The sequence below is a fragment of the Gastrolobium bilobum genome, unplaced genomic scaffold, assembly GCF_033153095.1.
Source record: "Gastrolobium bilobum isolate Gb01-03AN ecotype WA unplaced genomic scaffold, APGP_CSIRO_Gbil_v1 utg500, whole genome shotgun sequence".
NCBI lineage: Eukaryota > Viridiplantae > Streptophyta > Magnoliopsida > Fabales > Fabaceae > Gastrolobium > Gastrolobium bilobum.
The window spans coordinates 553,815-577,938 of record NW_026896335.1 but is presented as its reverse complement, the minus strand read 5'-3'; the positions used below and the strand labels follow the sequence as shown (position 1 = coordinate 577,938).

Below are 24,124 nucleotides of genomic sequence, written 5' to 3'. Positions count from 1 at the left end.
TTATTACTCTAAATATCAACCAAACATTTTTGATACTCTAGCAATACTGAATTCTCTCGGTGAATCACTTACTAGTTACTACCCCTTCTTTATTAGTAATGACACATTTTATTACTTTAGGTGAAGGAGTATCGGAACATCGATCAAAATGTTATTATTCATCAATTTTTTTATCTAAATATCACGTGAATAGTGTTATTTTTCAATATGTCATTTGAGCAAATTTGTTGGGCACTGTAGCAAACTCAGTTTACTGACGTGTCACGTTTCTAATGGATAACAAGTATAAAGTTTAAAAAAAAGGTACCAAGTTCGCTACATTGTATTCCAACCAAGTTCGCTACCCCGTGTAGCGAATTTGGTGTCCACTAAAAATGTGACACATCAGCAAACTGAGTTCGCTACAGTGTCCAACGAACTTGTCCACGTGACATATTGAAAAAATAACACTGTTCGTGTTGAGATATATAGTCCCACATTGGTTGGATGTGCAACTAATGTGGAATTTATAAGGCCTTAGACACTCCCAACCTTTGAGCTAGCTTTTGGAGTGGTGTAGTCGCCTCCCACTTGTAGAATTTCTTAGCACAGGTAGTATGGTGCTAAACGAGCCAGAGGCCTTAATGGGCCTTTGCCTCGGCTCGTGAAGACCTGAGCTTACATGTCTAAAATTGATTGTTGGATCCATGCTTGGACTTGTATAAAAGCTCGTTTAATAAAAAGGCCTCAGGCTCCAATTCAAAAGCTCGGCCTTAGAGCCTCTCAGGCTTGCCTAATATATTTTTTTTATATTTTTTATACTACTTGTGATAGCACTCTCTCTCTTCTCAATTCATTTCATCCCATTTTATTAATTAAACAGACTTTTTGAATGATTTTATTTTATATTATGCTATTTGGATATACATTAAATTTATGAATATTTATGGAATTACTAGTGCTATTGATTGTAGATTTTGTTTGGGTACATTTTTGTTGTCTTGTTTTTTTAAAATAGGCTAACATGCTAAACCAGACTTTTATTTTTTGTAAATGAGCCAGGTCACAGGCTGATATTATATTCGTAACAGGTAACAGGCTAAAGCCAGTCTGACACATTTGAACACAGGCTCAGCCCGTTAAGACCAAAGCTCGGCTCGTTAACACCCCTAACAGGTAGACTGGGCATGTTACATCATCCACTCTTCAAGCCCAATGGACTCTCGTGTGAGGGGGCGTGTTGAGATATATAGTCCCACATTGGTTGGATATGCAACTAATGTGGCCTCTATAAGGGCCTTGGGCACTCCCACTCTCTGAGCTAACTTTTGGAGTGATGTATTTCAAAATTATTTACAATTCGCGTGACATTTAAATAAAAAACTTGATAAACAATGACATTTTGTTTACTCTTAAGGAGTATATGCTTCTATCTGCACAAACATTAAATCCTTCTTAATATAACATAATTTTCTCCACTTTTATGCTTGGATACTACTCTAAGAATTGCTATAGTCTTTTTCGTTTTTTTATAAAGAAAGAAAAGGACCCTTATTTGCTTTTGCAAATAGCCACTTTATTACGGATTCTATTCTCCTCTCTGGTGCGAATCAAAAAGAAATTTATTGTTCATTGGGTTTTCCACTTTTCCTTGTTTTCCTATGATTTCATTAACTTGTAAAAATTAATGTTTACTTATTTTACATAAAAGGCAATATTTTTGGGGTTCAATAATTAAGTTTCATTTTGTATTTAAAGTTTCGTAATAATGAGTTGGAAGAGTGGGTGGATTAAGTGTCAGAAGGTCTCCTCAGTGGACTCCAGACTCAGCAGTCAACACAGACATATGTTTTATGGTTTCGATTTTCTCGTTTTGGTTACGAAAATATCTCAAGTGATTGATATGGATGTATTGAATTTTTAATGTATTTTTTATTCCTAATACAACACGTGTGTTATTTTTATTAAATCATTGTTATATTTAAATAATTTGATAAAAATAAGACATATGTTATATCGTGAACGAAAGATACCCTGAAAATTCAATTCATTTGTCACACCGGAGAAATTTTCGTTCTATACACTACAGACATATATTGTATGGTTCACAACTATTAAAAAAAAATGCTGTAAAAAAAAGGAAAGAAAATCGAAGGATGACTAGGAAAAACCAAATTTCCTACACAGAGATGTTTTGCTCATGTTTTATAATCTAAATCAGAGAGATTTATGATGTTTTATGTTTTTGTGAAACTACAACACTTGCCACTTTTTACCCAACAAAATTTCAATTTTCGAGTGTTAAGTAGAAACTGAGAGAGAGAGAGAGAGAGAGAGAGAATAATTGACACCCAAAGCAAAACCCTTTTGAAGTTCAGTTCAACTTCCCTGAAGGGAAAAGAAAAAGAAAAATGAAGGTTTGGAGATGGTCAGTGACAGTGAGTTTGTTTGTGGGGTTTGTGTTGTTGCCGTTGTCAATGGCGAGATTCGTGGTGGAGAAGAACAGCTTGTCGGTGACGTCGCCGGAGAAAATCAAAGGCAGACACGATAGTGCTATTGGCAACTTCGGGATACCTCAATACGGAGGTAGCATGGCCGGGAACGTGGTGTACCCCAAAGATAACAAGAAGGGTTGTAAAGAGTTCCATGACTCTGGGATTTCCTTCAAATCACGCCCTGGTGCTCTTCCCACCATCGTTTTGCTCGATCGCGGAAGTGAGATTTTTATTATTTATTTTCTTGCTTCCCTTCTTCTTCTATTTTCTTCTTTCATGTTATGCTTTGATTTTAAGATGATCTCATCGATTCATTCTTCTTCTTGTTACTCAGCTAAAGTTGGCTGCTTTTGTTAAGCCTCGGAGAATATGCTTCTTCCTGTTTGCTTACTCACTTCACTTCATTGATTGTCTTGCTAACAAAGAATTATACTCTTAATTAATTTTGATTTACTCGTCAGATGAACATTTGCTTTTTTCTTTCTTTTTGAACGAAAGAAAAAAAAAAAAAAAACCCTATAGTTGTCCCATTAGTTTATTTGAATGGTTTGATACTTAAACAGATGTCGTTAGGTTTTTTAGATAGTTGAATTCCTAGAAATTTGAATTCTTGATTTTGGTTTTACACATGCTTGTGGCCCTATACGTATGACCTAGTCTTGAAATGTTATCTCATGGTTGTGTTCTTTGTGGTTTGTTGTATTCCTTTGCAGATTGCTTCTTTGCTTTGAAGGTCTGGAATGCCCAGAAGGCCGGGGCTTCTGCGGTTCTTGTTGCAGATGATATTGAGGAACCCTTAATAACTATGGACACTCCTGAAGAGGATGGATCATCTGCAAAATACATAGAGAACATAACAATACCATCTGCTCTTGTTGGAAAAAGTTTTGGTGAAAAATTGAAGGATGCCATAAGTGGCGGGGACATGGTCAATGTAAATCTTGATTGGAGAGAGGCTGTCCCGCACCCAGATGCTCGCGTGGAGTACGAGTTGTGGACCAATAGCAATGATGAGTGTGGAGTTAAATGTGATATGTTGATGGAATTTGTGAAGGATTTCAAGGGTGCAGCACAGATTCTTGAGAAAGGTGGTTACTCTCAGTTTACACCCCATTATATAACTTGGTACTGTCCTCACGCATTCACATTAAGCAAACAATGCAAGTCCCAATGCATAAATCATGGAAGATATTGTGCTCCGGATCCTGAGCAGGACTTCAGCACGGGTTATGATGGGAAAGATGTGGTTATTGAAAATTTAAGGCAGCTATGTGTTTTCAAGGTGGCTAATGAAACCACAAAGCCTTGGGTGTGGTGGGACTATGTCACTGATTTTCAAATTAGATGCCCAATGAGTGAGAAAAAGTACAATAAGGAATGTGCAGATGCCGTCATTAAATCACTGGGTGAGTGAATCGTCATTGCTTAGTGCTTATTATGTTTTCTTGCGGTGGTTGGTAAAGACTTTTCAAATATGTTAATTCAATATCTGCAGGTCTTGATATTGAAAAGATTGAAAAGTGCATGGGAGATCCAAATGCCGATACTGAAAATCCTGTTTTGAAAGAAGAGCAAGATGCCCAAGTATTTGTCTTTTATAATTGCTATTAGTTTGTTACATTTAATTCGTTGTATCAGGATTGTTATATATAGATGCTTAACAAATTTAATTTTTGTAGATTGGGAAGGGATCGCGAGGTGATGTTACGATATTGCCCACTCTTGTTGTCAATAATCGACAATATCGAGGTTTGTATAGTATGCTTGTTTGATAGGTAGCGATCTGGATTTCCAATTCTAAAAGGAGTCTTTACAGGAAAATTGGAGAAAGGTGCTGTTCTAAAGGCTATTTGTTCTGGGTTTGAGGAAACTACTGAACCAGCTGTTTGTTTGAGCAGGGGTAAATATTTACTTTCTTTTGGTACAAGGGAAACATACTTAATAGATTTGTTGGTCCTGGGCCTGATTCTGAGGCGCATACTTTTCTGGGCAGATGTGGAGACAAATGAGTGCTTGACGAACAATGGTGGTTGTTGGCAGGATAAAGCAGCTAACATCACTGCATGCAAGGTATTTATCTGTGTGAAAACAACTATCTAATGAGAGAGCAATGCTGGTTTATAGTTTTCTATGTTCTTACATATGTGTATATCTCCTTAGGATACATTCCGAGGGCGAGTATGTGAATGCCCACTTGTTGATGGTGTGCAGTTCAAAGGAGATGGCTATACAACTTGTGAAGGTTAAAATGCTTTAAACTTTACTTTTCTGTCTGCATAATTTACTTCGAAGAGGATTTGCTATCACTGTTTCATGTTTATTGCCTTCACTTCTATGCTGTGCATAACAGAGTGTGGTGATCCTTTAGTTGTAGAACATTCGTGGTTCTTTTTATTCCATGTGCATTCATAGGTTCATATAACTAGTTTCTTCTCGGTTTGCAGCCAGTGGGCCTGGGCGTTGCAATATAAACAATGGAGGCTGTTGGCATGATGCAAGGAATGGACATGCATTTTCTGCTTGTTCAGTTAGTAACTATTATGTTTCTTGACCCAACTCCACTCGTTTTATCTCCAATAAACTTTTATTTTAATGGTTGAAGTTTTGTTGGTTTGTAAACCCCATATTAGAAACTGATTTCTTGCATAAATTGTTGTGGGAACAGGATGATGGAGGTGTTAAATGCCGGTGTCCTACAGGGTTTAGAGGTGATGGTGTCAAAAACTGTGAAGGTTAGGGATACATATATTATTTCTGTCACTATTTTTTTTTTTCCTGCAGCAAATCCTTGTAGCTTATTGAGTTATCTGATCAGCATGGTAATTACTATACACACCATGAATAGAATCCTGGATTCTGTTTTTAATACTTATAGCAATTGTGAGTGGATATGTTCATTCTTGAATGTCTTCTATAAATGTCTGTGAAGTAGTAATGGGATCCTTGTAGCTTATTGAGGTAGTTATCTTGATCAGCATGATAAATACTATATTCACCATGAATGGAGTCCTGGATTCTGTTTATTATACTTTTATTAATCAAAAGAGTGATTATGTTCATTTTTGAATTTCTATAACTATGTATGAAATATTAATGGGACTGTTTTATATTATGACTTAACAGTTAGTACTTAATGCAGGAACCTGGGTCAAAATTGTCTTCCTCCCTCTTTTATGCATAATATGTAACATGCTCTGAGTTTGTTTGATTAGAGAGACATATTGCAGTCTCAGTAAGTAAACGTTTGCATCTATGTATATCGTACTCATATAAACCGATATTTAAATTCATATCACCGGTTAAGTAAGTGTGGAGTCTTCGTAGTCCATGGGTTTTAACAAGCATTGTGAACTTGATGATATCTTGTGATTTTTTTCTGCATGACTGAAAAGATAAATAAATAAATGAATATCTGAAGTTGAACTTCTGTTTCATCTTTACAGACATTGATGAATGCAAAGAGAAGAAAGCTTGCCAGTGCCCCCAATGTAGCTGCAAGGATACTTGGGGAGGCTATGAGTGCAGTTGTAGTGGAAATCTTCTGTATATTAAGGACCACGATACCTGCATAAGTGAGTTGAATACGCTAGACTTGTTTTACTTGCACCTACATTTGCATATGCTTGTTATAATGTTTTTTTTTTCCATGTCCAACATAATCTACAGGTAAAACTGCTAGTCAGGGAAGATCTACTTGGGCTGCTTTTTGGGTCATTTTAATTGGCTTAGTTATGTCTGCTGGTGGGGCATTCCTTGTGTACAAATATAGAATAAGGGTAAGCTCTGCTTCATTCTCTCATTTTGTTTATGTTCTTGGATGCTAAATCTCTATAGCATTATAGAGTGCTGAGTTGCCCATCAATCCAAATGTGTAACAAACCATTCCCCATTAAACCTCGATTAGCGAGGGTAGAGGTGAGGGCAATCTGTGTATGCAACCTTACCTTTGTATGCAAAAAGGTTGTTTCCTGGATTCGAACTTGTGATCTTTCCGTCACAAAGGAGTAGCTTTACTGCTGCTCCAGGCTCACCCTCTTCCAACAATCCACATATGTATAACTGAAAAATTGCCCAAATAAAGACAAGTGATTTTCGTTCGTAATTTGCTTTATTGTCTTATAGGGTAAAATTTTAATGGTAATTTTGTTGGTGGTTTTGCAGCAATACATGGATTCCGAAATCAGAGCAATCATGGCACAATATATGCCCTTGGACAGCCAAGCAGAAGTTCCAAATCATGTCGATGATCAAAGAGCATGAAAGGTAAAACAAGTCAGTCTCTTGTGATATCATGGCGTGCAGCGTGGGTGTGGCTCTTCCCGTGCCCCCTCTGAGCCATTTATAATTCTGAGAAATGAATTTAATAGACTGTATCGTATGGACAATAAAAGATTGACAATTAGAATGTTGTCCTACCTCCTGCGTGCGTTTTTTGGTTGGGAATGTATCATTTTGGATACTTGTAAAGGAAGACTGAGGTATTTCACTAGGTTTTAGGATTTCTGTTTGCCAAACGTCTTGTTCCACGCACTAGATTGTAACTTATCGTGCTGTAGTACAGGCCAGTTAACATCCTAATGTTATCCTATTGCTCTGTAAATTGTTCTTCCCTTTTTTACCACTTTATTTGTGAGTTGCTATGCATTAGTCATTTCTATCATATATTAGATTTACAACCCTACTGCCCCAATACGCGGTACTAACCATATTTATGCAGTAAATACATCAGAACAGCCGACATAGTGTCTTTTGGTTTATGAAACAGACTTTCTGCTCTGTAATAATCAATACAAGGGATGGTTGTCCTTGTTTGTAGATTAAATTGTGGTTATATATTAGGTAAAGCTTGTCTTTTATTTTTTGTTTGAATGACTTACACCTCTCTTGAACTTTCTTCAGGAATAGTGGAAGGTGAAATATGTAAATGTTCTCAATTGGTTGAAAATTACTTGAAATCCTTAATTAGAAAATAAAAAAATAAATAAGATTCTCAATTAGTTGGAGGATAAATGTTGATAGTGGCGGATCCAGAATATTTTTTGGTTGGGTGAAAATAAATTTTTTATATTATAAACAAAAGTAAATACAATAAAATATGAATCTCATATAAAAAGCTTGAAAGAATTTTATTACAAAATTCAACGTCAGTTCACTTTTAAGCTCTGCTCTATTACGTGTTTTCACATGTTTAAACTCTTCTATAATTAAATTTGTACTAAAATTCAAAATAATTTATTTTTAATATATGTAATCAGAGAATCATCACCCAATGGGTGCAGCTCAGTTGGTAACTTGGCGCTGAGTTAGTGAGGTTGGATATGTGTTCGATTCCCGCTGAATGCATTCTTGGAGAGGGGGCTGAACCTTTAGCCATCACTGTTTCCCCGCATTCCGGATTAGTCCCATAGCCGGCTCAAAGAGTCGAAGCTCGTGGGGATACCGGAGGGAGCCAACTCGTCTCAAAGAGATAATTAGGGTTGGGTAACTCCAAAAAAAAAAAGAGAATCATCAAGAAATTGTGAAAAAAATAATAATCTATAAACCTAAGCCTTAATTTCAATAAACACAAGAGCTAGGGGAGCAGATAAACACACCTATGGTGATTTGTTTGCAATAGGCAAGTTTTTTTTTTTTTTTTTTGTAATTATGAATATTTAATAATTTTTATTTTTGGTACCAAATCTTATAAGAGCAGCTAAACACTCCTACGGTGATTTGTTTGCAGAAAGCAAATTTTGTTGTTGTAATTATGAATATTTAATAATTTCTATTTTTGGCACCAAATCTTAAATAATAATTATTTAGATACATGAAGTTTTCTCATCACTATTCACACTTGATTATTTCTAACATATTGTTGGGCCTTAAAAAATGTGAGATTTTTTCCGCAACATCTTTGCTTTGAATACGAGTCCCCTAGGTCCACATTCTTTGCTTTGACATAATCAAACTCAAAAAACTTTAAGGTCGTAAGTTTATGGGTCTTTACATTTATATGGTGTCACATATTCCATTCTTAATTAATATGAATTTTTTTTATTCAATCATTCACACTTCGATTCCTCGACCCTCTGAGCAACTGGTTTCATAAAATCAGCTTCCTCAGCTGTGTACACTCTCCATTCTTCAGAAAACTGCTCAGCAGCCTCCATTTTCGTTCTTTGGACGCCTATCAGAGAGAGTGTTATTGTAAAGGAAGCTTCACTAGTTTAAATGCTTCAATGGAAAAGTTGGATCAGTGCTCTATTTATACTCAACAAATAGAAACAATGTTCTACTAGGGATTGACTTCATCCATATGAAAATATCAGAATTCATAATTGCCAATAATTAGCGTCTGACAAAGCCTCAATGCCTTCAAATCAATTTGAACAGGTCTTATGCCTCAGGAGGATCCAGTTTAATTACTTGGCATAGAATAGAAATATTAACCGTAAGACAGATTGAAAATTCCACCAGCGTGTGAGAGAGAAACAGGGTATTTAAGTATTGCTAAAAGAGAGTGAGGAGATTTGGAAGGTTGAAAGAGGAGATAAAGAAAGAGAATCGTGAGACGTGGGTTATGCGTTGAAAATGAAAATGACGTAGGCTTGAGATCGTGGTGATGAGTCTCACTCTCAAATTCTAAAACTGCTATTGAACCAGACAGCATTATCTGTAACTGGAAATTTTGTCCACTCTTGAGCTGTTAAAAACCTACCACATTCGACTTTACGTGGATGGATATATATGATACCACTCCAGATCCTTCAGCCTAGTTCATACAGTTTTAGAGATTTGCCTATCACTTTCTGTTAACGCTGAGTTGGTAAACAAGGCTATATATCTATATATGCAGTACTGGCTAGAATTTTTTTAAAATTTTAATCAATTATAACATTATATAAAAGATAGTTTCCTTCACGCTTGGTATTGATCTATTGTCTTAGTGGCAACTGGACCACAGTATATATATCCTTTCTGATTGATCCACATCAATTTATAAGCTTTCTTGTGTTTTTGTACACCAGTTTACATACATGTCTTAGCTCAGGCTACATTGTCTGTGAATCAGTGAAATTCCCTGAATCAGTGAAATTCCCTTGAGAAGATACAAATTTTGGGTACACTTCACATATTTTGGCTTTTCAACGATCTAAGGTAAAAATTATTTAAGCTTGATACCAAAACAAAGTTATTTAAAAATGTTTGCATTGAACATAATACTTTATAACATTTAGTTATTTTATCATGTCTAGTATAAATTTTTTAAAAATAGGAAAAAAAAAAAAATAAGGTAATATTTTTATAGTTATTAATAAAAATATTTCTTAAACCAAAGAGCCTTTTGATTCAATGGAATTTTTAGTAGATTTATTTGTTGAGTTGATATTTGATGTTCCAAGCACTTGGGAGAGTATTTGATGTTAAGAAGAGGTGAGAGTGGAAAATTGGAGGAAGAATTGGGCCACAGGTTGATTTGTTGTACTGGACTATCGCCTAATTGAAATGATTGTCAACCTTTATAAAAACCATTCTTCAATTGTACCAAAAAAAAAAAAAAAAAAAACCATTCTTCAAAGAAATAAACCGACTAATTGTCAGTACAACTTGAACGTGGTCGGCTATGTAGCACCGATACGACACGCGACACGTGACACGACACGACACGACACTCCGACACGTCAATTTTAAAAAATTATGAATTTCGACACGTTGAGACACATTTTAATATTAAATAATTTTTTAAATTTATATAGTGTATATTTCATTTAATATTTAATAATTTAACAAAAAAATGAAACTAAATTAATAATACCCATCAACACGTTATAAAGATGGAAGCTTTAATAAAAAAAATAAGAACTGGGATGAGATAGAGATATAATATCAGATAGAGAGATCAAATCATATTAGAAAGAGAGATCAGAGAGAAGGAGATACAACAAGAGCGTAATAGGAATTAACAACAATGATGCTGAGATGATCTCTTGTCTATTTAAGGGAAAAAAAGACAAAAAAATAAAATTGATATGATCAAGTGGAAGCTTTATTAATATATTTTAATTTTTTTTAAAAAAAAAATTAAAAAAAATTACGAAAATGCCATTTGACCGTGTCAGACACGGTCAAATTTGCTTGTCGGAATGGTCAACGTGTCGGAAAAAGTTGATCACGTGTCTGACACCGTGTCGGAGCGTATCGCCGTGTCGGAGCGTGTCGGTCACGACTCTCCCTGTTTTTACAAGTGTTCGTGCTTCCTTGGTGGTCGGTACAAGGAATAGGCTACTGATAAATACATGAGGTGATAAATACATATTAGCATATATATTTTATATTTCTGTATTTTCTGTTTACCTTTTCCATTTATTGTAATTAGTTTTCTAGATGCTGAGTTGTCATTCTGTTGTAATTGGATTTCTAGAAGCTAGTTTGTTATTCTGTTTGAGGTGAGCGGTGCCTGTGTGAAGAAGGTGCTGGATTCACGCACCTTTCGGTTATGCAAATGCCTATATCTCTTGTAATTTCGTTTCCTTTTTCAATCAATGAAATATGCAGTTTTACATTTTAGTATGCTTTCTTTCTCTCAGTCACAGAAAGCTAATATGGTATCAGTGAATTTTTTTCTTTGAGCCTTAATCTATGGCTCGTGGTAACAATACAAATCGCCCTCCGCCAGCGGACAATTCCTCTGGTTCGTCTTCTTCGATGGATGATTCATCGAGTCCTTATTTTTTTACACAATGGAGATCATCCTGGATTGGTTTTGGTCTCACATCACTTAACTGGTTCGAATTTCAGTTCTTGGCACCGTGCGATGCTTCTGGCGTTAACAGCGAAGAACAAATTGGCCTTCGTTGACAGTACAATTTTACGTCCTCCTCCTCAGGACCTTCTCTTTTCTTCATGGAATCGTTGCAATTCCATGGTTATATCCTGGATATTGAACTCTGTTACCAAAGAGATTGCTGATAGTCTCCTTTATTTTTCTACTGGATATGAAGTTTGGTCCGATCTGAAGATTCGCTATTCTCAGGCAAATGGCCCACACATTTTTCAGCTTAAATAACGAATCTCTTCCCTGTGTCAAGGTTCTCTTGATGTCAATGGTTATTACACCAAATTGAAGTCTCTTTGGGATGAATTACAAGATTACTTACCTCTTCCTTCATGCACTTGTGGTGCTCTTCGTGAAGTGGGTACTGGTAGAGAACAGGATCATATCCTGCAATTTCTCATTGGACTCAATGAAAGTTTCTCCTCTGTACGTGGTCAGATTCTCTTACTGGACCCTTTGCCTGCTCTTGCGAAGGTCTTCTCCATGGTTCTTCAAGAAGAACGTCAGCGTCAGCTTTCCGTTGTTTTGCCAGCTCCGTTGATTTCTGAGGTTCCTCTCCTTAATTCATTTGCTTCTTCGCAGCCCTCTGTTCCCACGGCAGCTGCCGTTCAACGCCGTCCCAAGGCTATATGCACTTTTTGCAATCTTACTGGTCACACACGTGACAAATGCTTTAAGTTACATGGGTACCCACCTGGGTACAAACCACGGGTCACTAAGCCCAATTTCATTCCTAACCCAGCCCAAATCCACTCGGTTCAATCTTTCCCGTCGAATACCAATTCCCATTCTCACACTCCCAATTTACAACCATCACCACCTGAATATCCTCTTGCCTTTACGCCAACCCAATACAACCAGCTTCTTGCGCTGATACAACAGAGTTCTGCTCCATCAACTTCCACTCCTTCTGTCACCGAATCATCTCCTTCAGTGGCGAGTTTTTATGGTAAGTCTCCACTTATTCTTCCTTCTTCTTGTTGGGTTTTGGACATCGGTGCTACGCACCATGTTTGCCTTTCCATCAACTTATTTTCTTCTTTTTCTTCTTCCAAATCTTTAGTTTCTTTTCCTGATGGGTCTTCTGCGATGGTTACCGCCACTGGTTCGGTTTCCATTTCCAATTTTTTAACCCTAAAACACGTTCTCTGTGTTTCCTCTTTTTTCTTTAATCTTTTATCTATCAGTGCTTTAACACGGGATTCTCCTCTCCTTGCTCAATTTTTTGAATCTCATTGTCTTCTTCAGGACCGTGCTTCGGCAAAGACGATTGGGATTGCTAGAAGACACGGTGACCTCTACATACTTGACACCAAAAATCTTCTCCCTACAAATAATGTTCCCCATCCCATATGTTTTTCAATTCATGTTAAAGACCCAATTCTCTGGCACTCCAGATTGGGTCATCTCTCTGTTTCTGTTTTAAATTCAATGAAATGCTTGTTGGGTTTTACTGAAAATTTGTCTATTACACATCATTGTTCTATTTGTCCAATTGCTAAACAGAAACGTCTTCCTTTTATTTTAAATCCCAAATTATCTGCATCCCCTTTTGATCTTATACACTGTGATATATGGGGTCCGTTTCATACTATCTCTGTAGAGGGTTCTCGTTATTTTCTAACTATTGTAGATGATGCTACTCGATTCACATGGATTTATTTTCTAAATAAAAAATCTGATTTCAGTTCTGTTTTTCCTTCCTTTTATAATCTTGTTCACACACAATATTCTTTTCCCATCAAATCCATTCGATGTGATAATGCTCCTGAGTTTCACTTGTCAAGTTTTTTCTCTCTTAAAGGAATTCAAATTTTCCATTCTTGTGTGGAACGTCCCCAGCAGAATTCTGTTGTAGAGCGCAAGCACCAGCACCTTCTTAATGTGGCTCGAGCCCTCCATTTTCAATCAAACATCCCTTTGCAATACTGGCCTGAATGCATACATACTGCTGTTTATTTAATCAATCGAACCCCCTCACCTCTCCTTTCTTCCAAAACTCCCTTTGAGCTCCTTTGTCATAAGCCTCCAAATTATGATCATCTTCGTAATTTTGGTTGTCTTTGTTATAGCTCTACACTTCCCCACAGCCGTCATAAATTTTCTCCTAGAGCCCTACCTGCCATCTTCCTTGGTTACCCACCTGGCTTCAAAGGTTACAAACTTCTTGATTTGGAATCCAATAAACTTTACATCTCTCGTGATGTTGTGTTTTTTGAACACATATATCCGTTTCACTTGAAACCTTCTTCATCCTCTGTTGCTACTGAATTTTCCACCATACCTACACATTCCTCCTTGGCTAATTCATCCAAACCTACATCTGTTACCTCTAACCCATCTTCTTCTCGTCCTACACGGACTCATCACCCACCATCTCATCTTAATGATTATATTTGTTCCTCTTCTACCCTTCATCCTCTTTCTAATTGTCTTTCTTATAATCGTTTGTCTCCTTCCTATCTTGCCTTCATCAATTCTGTTTCTTCCCATTATGAACCTAATTCCTTTTCTACTGCATCTCAATTAATTGAGTGGCAAGATGCGATGAAAGCTGAGCTTTCAGCTCTTGAATTAAACAGGACTTGGTCCATTGTTTCTCTCCCACCTGGCAAGAAAGCTGTAAGCTGCCGATGGATTTACAAAGTTAAATATAAATCTGATGGTTCTCTTGAAAGGTATAAAGCCCGTTTAGTGGCTAAGGGATTTACACAACAAGAAGGTATTGACTTCTTAGAGACTTTCTCTCCTGTTGCCAAGCTTACCACAATTCGGGTTCTCCTTGCCCTTGCTGCCATCAACAATTGGTCTCTTGTACAACTAGACGTCAACAATGCATTTCTACATGGAGACCTTTTTGAGGAAGTCTATATGCATCTACCTCCTGGCTATTCTTCTACTCAATCTTCTTTGCCTCCCAATGCTGTCTGCCATCTTCATAAGTCCCTTTATGGTCTTCGACAGGCATCAAGACAGTGGTTTGCTAAATTTTCTACAACTTTGCTGTTTCTTGGGTTTATTCAATCTCAATCTGATCATTCTCTGTTTGTACGATCTTCTGGTGCATGTTTCATTGCAATTTTAGTTTACGTTGATGATATTATCATTGCATCTAACAACCCTCATGAAGTGCAGCTGCTTACTGATGAACTTCACAAAAAGTTTCATTTAAAAAATCTGGGTTCCTTAAAATATTTTCTTGGTCTTGAGGTGGCTCGTTCTACCAAAGGAATTTCTGTTTGCCAACGCCATTATGCTTTGGAAATTCTCAAAGACTCTGGTCTTTCTGGTTGCAAACCGAGGAGCACTCCTTTTGAAGTTGGTCTCAAGCTTTCAGCCTCTGATGGAGAACTCCTTCCTGATCCTTCTGTTTTTCGTCGTTTAATTGGCAGATTAATATACTTGACAATTACAAGACCAGACATTTGTTACAGTGTTAATTTTCTCAGCCAGTTCATGGCCTCTCCTCGTATCCCTCACCTCCAAGCTGCTCACAGGCTACTGGGTTATATCAAATTTTCTGTTGGTCAAGGCATCTTCTTTTCTTCTTCATCTATTATTCAACTAAATGCCTTCTGTGACTCGGATTGGGCCTCCTGTGTTGATAGTCGTCGCTCCATCTCTGGATTTTGTGTGTTTCTTGGGGATTCCATTATTTCTTGGAAATCTAAGAAGCAAGCTACCGTTTCAAGGTCCTCAACTGAGGCTGAGTATAGGTCCATGGCCCATGTCACATGTGAATTACTATGGCTGTTTTCTCTGCTTAAAGATCTTAAAGTTCTTCATTCTGGTCCTGCTCATCTGTTTTGTGATAATCAATCTGCTCTCCACATTGCTGCTAATCCGGTTTTTCACGAACGAACGAAACATATTGAAATAGACTGTCACCTTGTTCGTGAACACATTCTCAAAGGCACCTTGAAGACTTTTCCTGTCCCTTCCTCCAAGCAGTTAACAGATCTTCTCACTAAACCTTTACTCCCTTCCAAGTTTTCTGTTATGGTTTCCAAGATGGGTATTATCAATATCCATACTCCATCTTGAGGGGGCCTATTAGCATATATATTTTATATTTCTGTATTTTCTGTTTACCTTTTCCATTTATTGTAATTAGTTTTCTAGATGCTGAGTTGTCATTCTGTTGTAATTGGATTTCTAGAAGCTAGTTTGTTATTCTGTTTGAGGTGAGCGGTGCCTGTGTGAAGAAGGTGCTGGATTCACGCACCTTTCGGTTATGCAAATGCCTATATCTCTTGTAATTTCATTTCCTTTTTCAATCAATGAAATATGCAGTTTTACATTTTAGTATGCTTTCTTTCTCTCAGTCACAGAAAGCTAATAATACATGAGGTTAATCTCAGTACCATATATATAAAAAATGTCTAACTAACAACTACGCTCGCTAAATGCTCATAGACAACTTTTGGATCACATTCTATGATTTTTTGGATGGGCTTGTAAAAGCCTAATTAGTTTGATAATAGTCGTTTGAGAGAAAAAAAACAACAGAAAAACCTAGGTCAAACTACTCATTATATATATAGAATTTTAGATAAACACGGTATTTATATTTAATAGTAAATATGCTTGGCATATATTTTGTACTTGAAAAAAACTTACGTAATCCTACAAATGATGTCATAATTTATTTTATTTTATTTTTTCAAAATTGAGTGTAGCCATGCTAAACACCTTTGTTCTTAATCGGCCACACAAGTCTAATTCATTGGGCTAGCTGATAAAGCTCACATAAGAGATTACATCCCTCTAACTCTAGCGTGAGATATTTAAGCCCTCATCACAGAGAATTTCATTCCATAAGCATAGTACACCTCATGTACTAGGTGAGGAGAAAAGTTACGTACTAGGTTAGGAGAAAAGAAATTATAGTGCTGGTATACCATTATTTGGTGTTCTTTTTTTCTAAATTGAAAATTTTGTATGACATTTTTACTCTTATTATTTTGGGCTTTTTGACCACTATAGCCTTTTTTAATAATTAATTACCAAATTAATCTTATTTATAAACTATTTTGAAAATTTAACCTCTTCAGAAAACATAACACCAATATGCTCCTGTTTGACCGTTGACCATGAAGCCTACCCGGGTACACCCCTCCCTACCCGGGTATTTTTCGAAATCTTTTACCTACCCGGGTATATTTCTTGATCTGGAAAAAAGTTTGAATTATTTACCCGAGTAGGTAGGGGTGTACCCGGGTAAATAATCATACAGAAAATGAAATACAGCATCTCAGAAATTCAACTGTACACTATTAGAAATTAATGCAAAAATGTACAGAGCTGCATCATAAGCTCATATAATACACTAAATAAGATCACAAAAAGGAAGTGAAGCATACAGAAAACATCTTCTCAGTAACGACTTTCCTTAATGACTTTTTGTCACCGTTAGCTATTAGAGTATTTATCTGGAGAAAAAGAAAAGAAACTTCAACATTGGCCTTTCTCAAATTGTCCTAACTGAGAAAACTTCAAGGCAGTTTTCTCAAATTTATTCTCCTCGATGGTATAGCTCCCAAGTAACTATATCACTCTGAATTGGCCTTTCTTCAATGTCTTACTTCTTTCCAACAATACACCTCTCCAAATCTATTAAATGATATCAATCTTGCATCTATGTTCTGTCAAAGGAACTGCATGTAGCAAATCCTGGTACTCACAAGGCACGACAGAGGTGCAGAGCCAAAAAATAGATTAAGTATATTTGATTCATGTACACCATGGTAGAGTTGCAAATGGCAGAATGAGTCATAAGACAGAACACCATGGTGTTATTTGATTCATGTACCTGATTCTAACTAGTGGGTAAGGCTTTTGTTTTTGTTGTTTGTTGTTAGGAGAATGAGTAAAAGAAATAAAACCTTAGTAAAGGCTGCAAAAATGTAAAATACTGTCAGAAAGTCTTCATTTTCCCTTGTTGTTTGTTTTTTTTGTTTGTTGTTGGGAGAATGATTATTTACCCGGGTACACCCCTACTTACCCGGGTAAATAATTCAAACTTTTTTCCAGTTCAAGAAATATACACGGGTAGGTAAAAAATTTCGAAAAATACCAGGGTAGGGAGGGGTGTACCCGGGTAGGCTTCATGGTCAACGGTCAAACAAGGGCAGATTGGTGTTATGTTTTCTGAAAAGGTTAAATTTTTGAAATAGTTTATAAATAAGGTTAATTTGGTAATTAATTATTAAAAAAAGGCTATAGTGGTCAAAAAGCCTATTATTTTGCTTATTTTCATCTATGTCTTACTTTTTTTCTACTTTTGGCCAAGGTACACATGCAGCCGTCCACTATATCTTTTCTCATAGATGAGAGTGTTTCTTACATCTAATGGGATCCACAATATCAAAATAGTCATTGAACGGACACATTATTATATTTATTCCAATGCTATGCTATTATGGTACCCTACATCTCCCCCTTAATTTTCAACCTTCACTTGAGATATATTTATTGTGACACTCCATTGAGTTTAAGTTCATACTCCTACCTCATCAGTGGTGGACCCAGAAATTTTTTCTGTAGTGGGCTAAAAATTAAACATTTATTTCTCTCTTCAAACATAATATATGAGAGGCCAAAATATGAAAAATCAAATATTAGTTCCTTTCTTCAACCACAATATGTGGGAGGCCGAAACATCAATCCAGAGAACATAACTCATAAATAGCTCTTTTAACTTGTTATAGAGAGAAAAAAGGAGAGAGAGAGAGAGAGAGAGGAGAAAGATGTTATAGTAAAATCTACTATCAATTTGAAAAAACTACACATTTTTAACCCTTAAAATGAACATTTTTTATGCAAAGAAAACAAAGAAAAAGATAAGAGAACAAAGGTTTAGATTTCACAAAAAATATATACTAATTATTATAATCTAAATAGATAATTCAAAGCAGACCCCTCTCATTTCTTAACCTCTTTTTCTATTTACTCACTGCTAGCCCAACAAGAAAAAAAGCCAAAGATAAATTAGAAGAGACAGATTGACAAGAAGCACAATCACCAAAAACCTTTTGCCCCTCACTTCCCTCTCTATCACGAATCATCAGAAAAGGAGAGGGATCGAAAGAATAAGGTTCATTCTTTCATAAGACTCTCGGGCTTCTTATTTTTATTCATGGATGGGAAGATTTGTGCTAACATCTAAGCATAATAAAAGTTGAAACTGTAAGTTTCAAGTCGAGGTTTAAACTATAATTTAAGGGGAATGTTATATTTACAAACTTTTCGTTTAGAAACTCTTACAAACTATACTGTGTCTGACCGTCATACTTTAATCAAGAGTGTATAACTGGTCATACTTAGTGTAATTTGTAAAAAACATTTGTAAATAGATCTTTCTCCACAATTTAATGCTAATTGTTACCACCAGGTCTGTGCTAAAAGAATTTGAACTAAGAAAAACCTTGTAGCTCTATTGGTGGTCATTGATACTCCCAACATTGTGATGTAATCTTAAATAAACCTATTTTTTGTTAAAGCAAAAAAAGACAAGAAAGCATTAAATCCTGGATTTGATAATCGTGACTTTCTTTCTCTATCTCTTAACTCTCTCTAAAACCCCCAAACTAAACCCTGAGCATACTTTTCAATTCTACAAGATCTAATCATGGTACCATACTCTTTCTCATTCTTTTTTGTTTGTTCATTTCGTTAACTTTCTTGGAGGGAGAAAAAATGCAATCAGAGTTAGAGAGGTTTCAATAGATATAGTACCTGAGAATATAAAGAAGTTCTATAAACTCTTTGCGGTGGGAGAAAACTACTTCACATTAATGGAGATAAAAAATGGAAATTTCTTGCATTATACTTATGTTAAAACATTTCTTCACATTTTGAGGGGGATGGCCACCTACCTTAGCACCCCTCTGGGTCTGCCCTTGTACCTCATAGATCATTATACAAATAGCTAGACCCATATCACACCAACAATTCAAACTTTTTTTTTTAGATAGCTTTAATAAGTTATTATATATTTATTGATTACTAAATCCGAAAAATATTTATTGATTAGAAAGGCCCAATATACTTCTTTTATACATGTGTAAGAGATAAATTTATTTCCTATAACATGAGAAACATTAGACGAATTGACATAAGCATTTTGTGTCAGACTATAATCGCATGTTGACATAAATGGCACTATTGTCATTATTGTATAAAAAGAGAGAGGATAATTTAGCACATCAAAATAACAAAGAAAAAAAAGAAGAAAAAAAAAAAAAGATTACTTTCACCATGCAACGTGCCCTTAGATTATTCCCAGCTTTGATACCCATTTAACTCACATTAAAGCATTATTTATGTATACGTGGTGCTCAGTTTTGATGAAAATCGAATCGAGACTGTCAGTTTGAAGTTTGAGCCGAAAATCATGTTGAAAATCAATGTAGTATTCATGTTACGGAAGATTCCAAGACTAAATAATTAGTATGCCACAGTGCTCCTGGTTGTCATCGTAAGGAGTCATGGAATTAACTCAAATTGATGTCTCGTTGCTAAAAAATACAATATATGTAGTTTGTTTGATTTATTAATCACGACCACAATTTGCAGGATTCAATGCCATTTATTCAAATGAAATCAACAAAAACATCATAAAATGGCAGTCTCGGTCAATATATTGCGGTATCCTCTTTAATTGCTATTCAGTGATCTTCCTAAGGTTGTTTGCTTGGAGTAATATTGAGGTCGAGTCCAATGTTTATTCCATTGAAAGCAATGGGAGCATACATCCACAGATCGTCAGAACTCAGAAGCTGTTACAATCAAATCAAAATAATCAGTACTACCTATTGCCAAAACGAAATTTAAAATTGGATAATAAAATCTTAGTATAGAGCTAATGTTTACATGTTGGACAAGGAAGGTTTTCAAGTTACCTTAATTTGGAGTTGCAAAAACTTCACATACTGTACAGCTTCCTCGAGCATGGTGCTGATATCCACCTACATTTCACCCGGAAGCTTGAGAATTTGAGCATATTAACCTTTTGTTTAGTAATAGTTCATTATGCATTGAGAAAGCTATACGTACCTTGGTTCCATTAGGGACAAGATTTTGTAGGATTTTCAACCTTTCATTTATTCTTTGTCTTCTCCTCTGCACAATGCAAGAGATAATAACAAAGTCATAACCTTTTAGCCAATGTGCACATGCAATTTACTACCAACAGTATTAAAGAAAAGCCCTTCTTACTCTTGCATAAAGGCTCTGTGAATCGGTGGCAGGACATTTGTCAGCTCTTGATTTGGAATTTAATTTGAGAATTGCGGGATCTTTTGGGCTCAGGCTTGAAGACTCCTCTCTAGTTAGCCCCACAGAAGCATTAGAGTCATCCTCTGAGAAGCAACTGCTTGAGCTCCGTCCCTTTAGACAAGCACTTCTATCCTCTTCATTATTATTGCTCATTGAAGCAGATTTTGGATTCAGCTTTGACTTACCATTCTTCCTGCTGTTCTTTGAGACCTACATAACCATATCATTATTAAAAATATACTCAATATTCTGAATGAAAATCAAATTAGCAAGTAACAGATTTGAAATGCCTTCATTATTCTACCTCCATTGAGCTCTTAAATCTTTTTGCTGGGTTGCAACTTCTATCCTCTACCTCGGGATCAAAAACCCTGTTATCCTGAGAATTGTTTTCTGGGTGTAGACCTGACTCTTCATCTATATGTTGGCTTGAGTTGTCATTCCTTAGAAAACTATGTGGACTAATTTTGGCATCCCCCAAGCAAAAACCCATGGACATGGAGCCAAAGGAGTAGGTTCCACCACCATCAGTAGTGGAGCTACTCCCATGCGAGAAACTGAAAATATTAGTATTACTATTAGCAGCAGCTTTTGAAGGAAAATATGAATTGTTATTGATTCCTGTCACGCTCACTATTGTAGATTCATGGCCAATTAATGGAACATCAAAACTTGAACTTCCATAGAGATCCTCTGGGACTGAAACGGAATAGTTACCGCCAAGCAACTGAGTCATGAAGTGAGCTTCCTCAGCTGTGTAGAGTCCACTAAGAGAACTCCATTCTTCAGAAATCAACTCAGCAGGCTCCATTTGCTCTTGTTCTAGTGGTCTAGTATATATGTATTGTTGAAGAAACTTGATTTGTTTCAATGTTTACTTGAAATGGAAAGTGAGAGCAGTGCTAGTATATTTATACCCAACAAGGGATTGGCTTCTTCTTATGAAAAAGATCCCACTTCATAATTGGCAATAATTAGCATCTGAAACCCTGAAACAAAATTTGAACTAGTCCTTGATGGGAGGGACCACTCAGAGGATCCAGCTCAAGGTCTTGATCTCTGAAGTTGTAAATAGTATCGTAGAAGTTCCATATGTCTGTATATTTCTTATTTGGTTTAATATATAAATGAAATCTCCTCGTGTAGTTGACACAAGGATTACAATGAATACCTCTTGTATCTTGATAATTAACATGGTATCAGAGTCTCGTGTCCCGGGTTCGATCCTCACCGTCACCCATTTTATCTTGTGGAATTTCTTAGCACAGGTAGCTTGAGCCTGTTGCATCATCCACCTTTCAAGCCCAATGGACTCTCTTGTGAGAGGGCGTGTTGAGATATATAAAATCATTAATATAGCCTCACCCAACAAGCTTAAGCTTTTGGGTTGAATTGACTCTTTACATAGTATCAGAGTTTGAGGGGGAGTGTAGTTGTAAATAGTATCATAGAAGTCCCACATTGTGTATATGTCTGTATATTTCTTATTTGGTTTAATATATAAATGAAATCTCTTTCGTGTAGTTGACACAATGATTACAATGAATACCTCTTGTTGTATCCAATGCGGATTCGAATGAACAAAAAAAGAAACTTTGATAATTAACAATCTCCACTAAAATAGTAACCCTTGCACGGGGACAAGGCTTAATATTGTTCCGCAGGTGAGATATAGAAGCATAATGGTCAAACATTGCCAAATAAGACAGGAGTGAGATTTGTGCATTAGAGGAGAAAGAGAATGGGAATAAAACCTCTATCAATTTGAGAATTAAGTGGGGTTGGCCAATGGCCATGATCATATAATATAAGAATCATTAATTTGTTTGTCTGTAGTCTGACATTCTAAATACCTTTTTTAATCTGAATCTGATAGGGACATATTTGTCTGCCAACTGGATTCGCGTCTGATGGTTTAAAAATCAATCTAATTCTCTTCAACTCAAGATTGTGTTTTGTTGAGGATTTTAACCTACATTATATAAATTGAGTGATCAGCAGATCATATTCTGTTATAGCTAAGTTGTTAACACCGTAATCTAAATAAATATGTTTTGAACTGCGTTATGCTTTTCAAGGTCGATTTTTTGTACTGAACAAATGACTTAATTTATAGTACTAGCTCATCTTCAAATCCCATCCCATTTTAATCATTGATTTTACCACACCAGTAGCATCACATCACAATGAAATCATCTTCAATTATTCATTTTTCTATAATTTTCTTTTATACCAAGAAATCAATCATATATGGATATCTAGTTTCATTTCTCAATCTCAACTTATATTCTTTATTTTGTCCTTACAAAGTGTAAATACTCTCCCAGATTTATAACTGAAATGTAACTGTGAAAGCATGTAGACCTTCCTCAAAATAACAACTAACATCATTCCTTCACACCTCATCGAAAACCAAAAAAGAAAAGAAAAAGAAAAGAAAGAAGGATATACTTGTGTTGGAATAGAAGATTCTATATGTTGTTATGATTTGCTGTGATATGTTGTAACCTGTAGTTTGTTAGGATATGTATAACCGAGTCCTATTGTAATTAGGTGTAGTTACTTATCTTTAGGAAGTTGTTTTACTATTTGGTAACAGACTGTTTGGTAACAACCGTAACAGCCTATTCTATTTAAGATACATTGATGTACAGTTTTAAATCAATGGAAATACTATCAATTGATACCATTTATCATGGTATCAGAGCGATCCCTTGTTAAAAAAAAAAAACTTCTGCAACGTGTAGACTCTGAAAACAGTGAGCAGGAGATAGCTTCTGTTGAAGATGGCCAATGAAAACAGCAGCAGGTTGAAGCCATCAGACCCTGGATCACCATTCTATCTGACTGGATCAGATAGCCCAGGGATTCTTTTAACAACCGTTATGCTGAGAGGAGAAGCCAACTACGAGAATTGGGAAAAGTTTGTTGAACGTCCTCCATGCATTCACTGCGGGAAAACTAATCATGAAGCCTCTCGATGCTGGCAAGCATTTGGCTATCCTGGACGTGGTGGTAGCAGAGGACGAGGACCTGGACGAGGACGTGGACGTTTCGGTGGTGATAGGAGCAGTAACCCACAAGGAGGATTCCATGCAAAGCCATTTGGTGCACACGCAGCTCAAACGGAGGAACCACTAGAGCAAGCAAATGCATTCGCCGTTCTGACACCTGACGTGGTGACACAATTGTTATCATTGGTTGACAACCCGCAACGCTCAAAGGACAAATTAAATCGTAAAGATTCCCATTGTCACTGGCTTATAGATAGTGGTGCATCACGCCACATGACAGGGGTATTGGAATTGCTGGAGAATGTTACAGATGTTGAACCTTTGGCAATCGGTTTACCCAATGGAGCTATTACTTATGCTGTGCAACAAGGATCTGTTTCGTTTACTCCTTCTTTTTCATTATCCAATGTCTTATTTGTGCCAAATTTAAAGTGTAACTTGATATCTGTATCTCAGTTGGTACGACAACATAATGTTGATGTGGTATTCACTAATAATAGTTGTGTTTTGCAGGACCGCAAGCTGAGGACGGAGATTGG

General features: G+C 36.2%; 2 protein-coding genes across 4 annotated transcripts; one reads left to right on the top strand and one right to left on the bottom strand.

Annotated features, from left to right (window-relative positions):
• The first annotated feature begins 2,236 nt into the window (after positions 1–2,236).
• LOC133299180 (vacuolar-sorting receptor 1) lies at positions 2,237–7,105 on the top strand. Of its 3 annotated transcripts, none has more exons than XM_061498624.1 (12): positions 2,237–2,694; positions 3,188–3,880; positions 3,970–4,058; positions 4,154–4,223; positions 4,291–4,374; positions 4,468–4,544; positions 4,635–4,716; positions 4,919–5,001; positions 5,140–5,206; positions 5,918–6,050; positions 6,154–6,250; positions 6,636–7,105. In XM_061498624.1, the coding sequence occupies exons 1-12, from the start codon at positions 2,391–2,393 to the stop codon at positions 6,732–6,734; spliced, it is 1,878 nt and encodes a 625-aa protein (XP_061354608.1). In that variant the 5' UTR covers positions 2,237–2,390; the 3' UTR covers positions 6,735–7,105. The 3 variants fall into 3 exon arrangements, with proteins under 3 accessions (XP_061354608.1, XP_061354607.1, XP_061354606.1); XM_061498623.1 differs by having other exon boundaries at positions 5,918–6,068; positions 6,163–6,250; XM_061498622.1 differs by having other exon boundaries at positions 2,239–2,694; positions 5,918–6,046; positions 6,141–6,250; positions 6,636–7,101.
• Positions 7,106–19,973: 12,868 nt separating this feature from the next.
• Positions 19,974–21,382, bottom strand: LOC133299165 (transcription factor RSL2). Its single transcript, XM_061498605.1, has 5 exons — positions 20,876–21,382; positions 20,512–20,781; positions 20,350–20,415; positions 20,196–20,261; positions 19,974–20,072 (listed from the first exon to the last, which is right to left on the bottom strand). The coding sequence occupies exons 1-5, from the start codon at positions 21,380–21,382 to the stop codon at positions 19,974–19,976; spliced, it is 1,008 nt and encodes a 335-aa protein (XP_061354589.1).
• Positions 21,383–24,124: the final 2,742 nt, after the last annotated feature.

Bases quoted from the DNA above. Each gene is read 5' to 3' on its own strand.
- LOC133299180 (XM_061498623.1), top strand. From the start codon at position 2,391: ATGAAGGTTTGGAGATGGTCAGTGACAGTGAGTTTGTTTGTGGGGTTT. The intron at 5,207-5,917 runs GTTAGGGATACA...TCATCTTTACAG, and splicing joins TGGTGTCAAAAACTGTGAAG to ACATTGATGAATGCAAAGAG. The intron at 6,069-6,162 runs GTTTTACTTGCA...TAGTCAGGGAAG, and splicing joins GAGTTGAATACGCTAGACTT to ATCTACTTGGGCTGCTTTTT.
- LOC133299165 (XM_061498605.1), bottom strand. From the start codon at position 21,382: ATGGAGCCTGCTGAGTTGATTTCTGAAGAATGGAGTTCTCTTAGTGGA. The intron at 20,416-20,511 runs GTAAGAAGGGCT...TGCATTGTGCAG, and splicing joins CACAGAGCCTTTATGCAAGA to AGGAGAAGACAAAGAATAAA. The intron at 20,073-20,195 runs GTAACTTGAAAA...TGATTGTAACAG, and splicing joins TTTTGCAACTCCAAATTAAG to CTTCTGAGTTCTGACGATCT.